Source organism: Panthera tigris, chromosome D1, assembly GCF_018350195.1.
Source record: "Panthera tigris isolate Pti1 chromosome D1, P.tigris_Pti1_mat1.1, whole genome shotgun sequence".
In the NCBI taxonomy this organism is placed as follows: domain Eukaryota; kingdom Metazoa; phylum Chordata; class Mammalia; order Carnivora; family Felidae; genus Panthera; species Panthera tigris.
This window is the reverse complement of record NC_056669.1, coordinates 106609093-106615092: the sequence shown is the minus strand read 5'-3', so window position 1 is coordinate 106615092 and position 6000 is coordinate 106609093. Positions and strand designations below refer to the sequence as shown.

At 53.2% G+C, this 6000-nt stretch overlaps 1 protein-coding gene across 1 annotated transcript in view; it reads left to right on the top strand.

Moving 5' to 3' along the window:
- The first annotated feature begins 5492 nt into the window (after positions 1–5492).
- MACROD1 (mono-ADP ribosylhydrolase 1) overlaps positions 5493–6000 on the top strand; it is a 145513-nt gene continuing 145005 nt past the window's right edge. The window contains 3 exon segments of the mRNA XM_042958231.1: positions 5493–5747; positions 5749–5832; positions 5835–5922. Of these exon segments, the coding sequence (XP_042814165.1) occupies positions 5619–5747; positions 5749–5832; positions 5835–5922 (301 nt within the window). The 5' untranslated portion in view covers positions 5493–5618.

Genomic DNA, 6000 nt, shown 5'->3' with positions numbered 1-6000 from the left:
CACGGTCTTTCCTCCGTGTGTCTCCATGTGTCCAACTTCCCCCTTCTTACAAGGACACTACTCAGATTGGGTTACGGCTCACCCTAACAGCCTCATTTTTGTTACTAAAAACGTTTTGGGGCGCCTGGGTGGCTCAGACGGTTGAGCGTCCAGCTTCGGCTCAGGTCATGATCTCACGGTCTGTGAGTTCGAGCCCTGCGTTGGGCTCTGTGCTGACGGCTCGGAGCCTGGAACCCACTTCTGATTCTGGGTCTCCCTCGCTCTCTGCCCCTCCCCCGCTCATGCTCAGTCTCTCTCTCTCTCTCAAAAATAAACATTAAAAATTTTTAAATAAAAATGTTTTAACATTTTAAAATTTATTTTTGAGAGAGAGCGAGAGACACAGAATCTGAAGCAGGCTCCAGACTCTGAGCTGTCAGCACAGAGCCTGATGCTGGGCTCAAACTTGTGAACCCCTGAGCCGAAGTCAGCCACTTAACCGACTGAGCCACCCAGGCGCCCCATGGGGCCTTTGCTTTCCATTGTGTCATTTAAATTTGTTACAGTTGGGGCGCCTGGCCGACTCAGTCCATGGTGGAGCCTGCGACTCTCCAGGTTGTGGGTTTGAGCCCCACATTACTAGTCGAGGTTTTTGTACACTTCAAGCTAAGGGTCCCCTCGGCATCCACATTCTTCCCAGGCCTTCTCTGAAGTCTGAGGGGGTGGGGGACAGCTAAAGCCTGCAACCAGATGACAGACCCGCCCCAGAGGAATCGGGGAGGGGCGCCCTCTGCCGTCCAGGCCCGTGATTTATAGTTACCCAAGCTGGACACTTAGAACCTCATAATCCAGTCTTCCCTTTGACGCCTCCCAGTATAATGACTGTGCAATACTGGCCAATGACACAGGCAGTAAAATGGAACATAGGCAGGTGATAAAGTAAAATACGAAGACAGCATTACAACCTGGATGGAGGGAGGCACAAAACTGGGATCACACAGTGAAGATATTAGGGGGACCTGGGAGGCACAGGGGCTCCCCCACCTGCGTTGAAGCGGTAAAAAGAAGGAAGGCAACCTGGTAAAAGTGGGGTCCAGTTGAAACCTGAGGGACTGTCAGGAAAGAGGGACGCACTGGGCTGTACAGGTAAGCTCCTGGAGAGAGGAATGGGCTTGGGGGTCCCTTTAGACTTGGGTCCTGCTCTGCTCGTAAATTTCAGACTAGTAGCAGGAAACCCTCACTATATTGCGGTCCCGGATTCCCCTGTGCCTTCAGCCCTGCTGTCATGGGGAATCTGTTCTTCTGGTGGCTCAGCAAACCCTGAGAGGCTGGAAGCTGGCAAAGCAAACCCAGAATCTTGGTATTCAGGAATACCAAGGGATAAGTTTAGGAATAAGTTTGGTTACATCGTGCCAATATCGGAGTGTTTATTTAAGGTTTTGAGACACTTAAGTCAATCGGTCCCATTTGATTTGTGAGGTGTTTTTTTTTTTTAAGTACTCTCTGCACCCAACGTGGGGCTCGAACTCATGACCCCAAGATGGAGCGTCGAATACTCTACCGACTGAGCCAGCCAGGTGCCCCTGATTTGTGGTTTTAATTAGATCAAATGGCCGTAATAATTCCTCCCATCCCCGTATACGCCTGCTTTTGCAAGGAGATTCAGCTGTTCCTCCCAATTAAGCTGTCACGCCTCGGGGCTCCTGGGTGGCTCAGTCGGTTAAGCATCTGACTTTGGCTCAGGTCATGATCTTGTGGCCTGTGGGTTCGAGCCCTGCATCGGGTGCTGTGCTGACAGCTCAGAGCCCGGAGCCTGCTTTGGATTCTGCGTCTCCCTCTCTCTCTGCCCCTCCCCCATTTGTGCTCTGTCTGTCTCTCTCTCTCTCTCTCGAAAATAAACAAATATGAAAAAAAGAGATTGTGTCTCTTTTTTCATGTCTTCGAATCTCGGCTGGTCTTGTGACCCACATCAAACAAGAGAACGTGGTGGAAGTGATGTAGTGTGATTTCCCGGTCAGGCCTTAAGAGGCATTGCAGCGTCTGTGGTCACCCTCTTGGAGCATGTCCTTGAGACCAGCATGCCGTGAAGCTGCCCCTGTCTAGCCTTTTGGAGGATAAGAGGCCTGTGGGGCAGAACCAAGGGGCCTGGCTGATAGCCAGCACCAACTGCCAGCATGGGAGTGAGGCCATCCTGGGACCCCCGCCCCAGTTAGGTTGTCACAGGCCTGAAGCCACAAGAGTGACCCAGGCAAGTCCAGCAGATGAACCTTCCAGCTTATCCCAGACCAAACTGCTGACTCTATGCCCTGGTTGTTATTATTATTATTATTATTATTATTAATTAATTTATCTATTTGGTGGGGGGGATTTCCATATTTTTTTAAGGTTCTTTATTCGTTTTATTTTTTTATGAATATAATTTGTTGTCAAATCGGCTTACATTTATTTATTTTTTTAATGCTTATTTATTTTTGAGAGGGAGCACAAGTGGGGGAGGGGCAGAGACAGAGGGAGACACAGAATCCGAAGCAGGGTCCAGGCTCTGAGCTGTCAGCACAGAGCTTCACACCGGGTTTGAACTCACGGGACTGGGAGATCATGACCTGAGCTGAAGTTGGACGCTCAACCCGCTGAGCTACCCAGGCACCCCGCCCTGGCGATCATTTTAAGCCAGTAAGTTTTCAGTAGTTTATTATGCAGCAATGGATAACTGACACCGTACAAAAGGATCTAAGTTTATAAACAGCATTTGAACATTTAAGATAATTGATTTATGATATTTACAAGCGTAATCTATTAGTATATAGGAACTGTGTAACTGATTAGAAAAAAATATGTTTGGCTGGGGAGGGCAGAGTAAGGTGCGGGGAGGGACAGAGTGCCCTCATCCCACAGCCCCTATCAGTGCATAAAGAAAAAAGAACAAAAGGGGCGCCTGGGTGGCTCAGTTGGTTAAGTGTCTGACACTTGATTTCAGCTCAGCTCATGATCCCAGGGTTCCTGAGATTGAGCCCTGAGACTGGCTCTTTGCTGACAACACAGAGCCTGCTTGGGATTCTCTGTCTCTCTCTCTCTCTCTCTCTCTCTCTCTCTCAAAATAGACACATAAACATTAAAGAAAAAAGAACAAAAAGAAAGAAAGCATCCTTGTTTGATATACTTATATATATCCCTGTTAGATGGGTAGGTCTCCTCTGTTGAGTTTGAGAAGATCAGCTGTTTTATCTCTGTAAAATGTAGTTTAAAATCTATTAGGGAATTTAATTACCTAAGTTTGTAATTGGTGTGCATTTTTAGAAATTAATCTGTTGAACCTATGAGTTAATTAAATATTCATCAAAGAATAAGTGAAAGTAATTGTTCTTATTTTTATACAAAAATTAGTAGATTTATAAATAGAAAACTAGATTTGCAAGTTGCACTTGGCTGTTTAAGAAAAACGAGTTCTTTTTTTTAATTTATAAGTTTAATAAATACAGTATTAATTTAAACACAAGCAGCAGTTGCTAGCTTTTCTCTGCACGAGAGCCCCTCTCCAACATTAGAGATCCTCAGCTGATGAAATCCGACACTAAAGCCCTGCTGGAAGATTCGGCATTCCGTGGACTTCCATGCCTTTCCTCCTGTGCATCCCTCTGCCTGGAATACCTCGGACACATACACATCTTTGATAGCTGGCATCATTTTACCTTTTTCAAAAGATCCAGCTCAAACTCCACAAGGAGGTCCTGCCTTGCCGGCAGGGGGCAGGCGTGGGTGGCTCAGTCGGTTAAGCGTCTGACTGGCTCAAGTCATGATCTTGTGGCCTGTGGGTTCGAGTCCCGCGTCTGTGCTGACAGTTGAGAGCCTGGAGCCTGCTTCTGATTCTGTGTCTCCCTCTCTCTCTGCCCCTCCCCTGCTCATGCTCTGTCTGTCTGTCTGTCTCTCTCTCTCAGAAATAAACATGAAAAATAATAATAATAAAAAAATACACGGAGTCAGCCACATGCTTCATTTTTTGAATCGGTGACATCTGCGTAATTGCTTTCCGGACCACAGATGAGAACCAACCAACCAGGTCCAAGTCTGGGCTCCGACCCTCATCGGCCACGTGGACCGCCAGCCAGTGTTCATCTGTGCCCTGGGGCAGGGCTGCCTCACCTGGCCGTTGGGAGCACATCACAAGTTCACGGAGGTACAGCAAATGGAAGCAGGGCTCTTAGTTCAGTGCCAGCTGGGACCTTGCGTCTGGTAAATGGCTGCTGTCCGGGTTGTAGTTGGCAGTTGGCAGGGCCCTTCTTGCTTTGCTGACTTATAGGAGAAGTGATAAGTGGTGACGTGACCTCCATTCTGGGGGCCTTTTCCAGAGAGCGTACAGGCCTCACTAGTGGTCCTGGAGAGTTGGGGACCCTTGGCCCTTCGTTCCTGGCCCCTGGCTTCTGATCTGCCCACTCCGCCCTCGTCCCAGGCTGATCACCGCCTCCTCCCTGCAGGCAGGTCTGTGCTGGTCCTCCCGGTGGTGCCAGCTGTAACCACGAAGCTCACTGTGTGATCCTCCCCACAGCCCTGTCCCAGGGTTCTTGCCATGTCCCGCACCAGAGAGGCCTGGAGCACAGGGGCAGGTCTGCAACCAGCCAGACCTAAGCCCTGAGCCCTGTCTTCTCCTAAATTTATAGCCCTGGGGCGCCTGCTTTTGGCTCAGCCAGTAAAGCATGCCACGCTTAATCTCAGGGACCTGAGTTCAAACCCCACATTGGGCGGGGAGCCTACTTAAAAAAAATTACAGCTCAAGAAGCGAGTCTCGAGAGGCCTGTGGACCCCAGTGTGGCGAGCTGGTCCTGGGACCTTCTCTGGGACCCTGGCTCTTCCTCAGGTTGTAAAAATACCTGTTATATTTATCAAATAATCTTAATAGCACAGAAAAACAAGCATATTTATATTTTAAAAAATCTATCGTCATCGTCTTGGTAAAAAATGAGAGAAAAAAATACAAAGAAAACGGCCCTCCAATTCTTCCACCGAGAACGCCTCCTGGAAATCTAATTTTCTGCCTTCCAATTCCACTGTGTCCACCCCTTGCCTCCCAGGCTGCTCTCGATTTGGCTCCGGCCGCGTCCCCGCCCAGCTGCCTGGGGAAAGTCGCCGAACCGGACCTACCCGTTGGCGCTGCTTGTCACCTCCCCCGGGCGGGCCGGGACCGCGGCTCCGGCGCAATGGGGGGCGGGATGGGGTGCGGCCGCGCCCAGGGTCCGGGGCGGGGGCCGAGGGCAGAGGCGGGCCCGGGCCGCGCTGGGGGTGGCGGGCGGCCCCACAGGCCGGGAAGTTGGCGGCGAGCCCCGAGGGGGCGCCAGGCCACCGCGCGACCCCCTGAGAAGCAGGAGCCTCCCGCGCGGCGCGATCCCGGGCGCCTGGAGCCCGCGGGGTCCGGGCGGGGCGCGCACGTGTGTATACGAGTGCGGGGGCCCGTCGGGCGGCCGGGACTACAAGTTCCAGGGTGCCCAGCGGCGCGCTCGGGGTTTCTGGCCGCGCGGCCCGCCGGCTCGGAGCCGGTCGCCGCGGGCGTGCACACACCACCGGGTCCCGAGCGGCTCAGGGAGAGACTCTCCCAGCACCGTAAATAGAGTCCAAGTGGGCGGGGAGCCGCCCCGCGCCGCCCGCTCATGTCTCTGCGGAGCCAAGTGTCCGGCCGCCTGGCACAGCTGCGCGCGGCGGGGCAGCTGCTCTGCGTCCCGCGCCCCTGGCCCGGCCCTTCGGCGGGTGCCACGCGGACCCGCAGCAGCGCGTGCGGTCCCCCCGGCGTCCCTGGGCGCCTGCGGCCCCGGCGCGCGGACCCCAGCGGGAGTTGGGGCTTGGGGGGCGGCGGCGGTGGGGCGGAGAGGAGAGCCGGGGTGCGCACCTGGGCCCCCCTGGCCATGGCGGCGAAGGTGGACCTGAGCACCTCCACCGACTGGAAGGAGGCAAAATGTAAGTGTCAGCAGGAGGGGGGCGCGAGGGGCGAGGGCGGCCCCACGTGGGCCTTCCCCGGCTGGACAGCACCCCGCC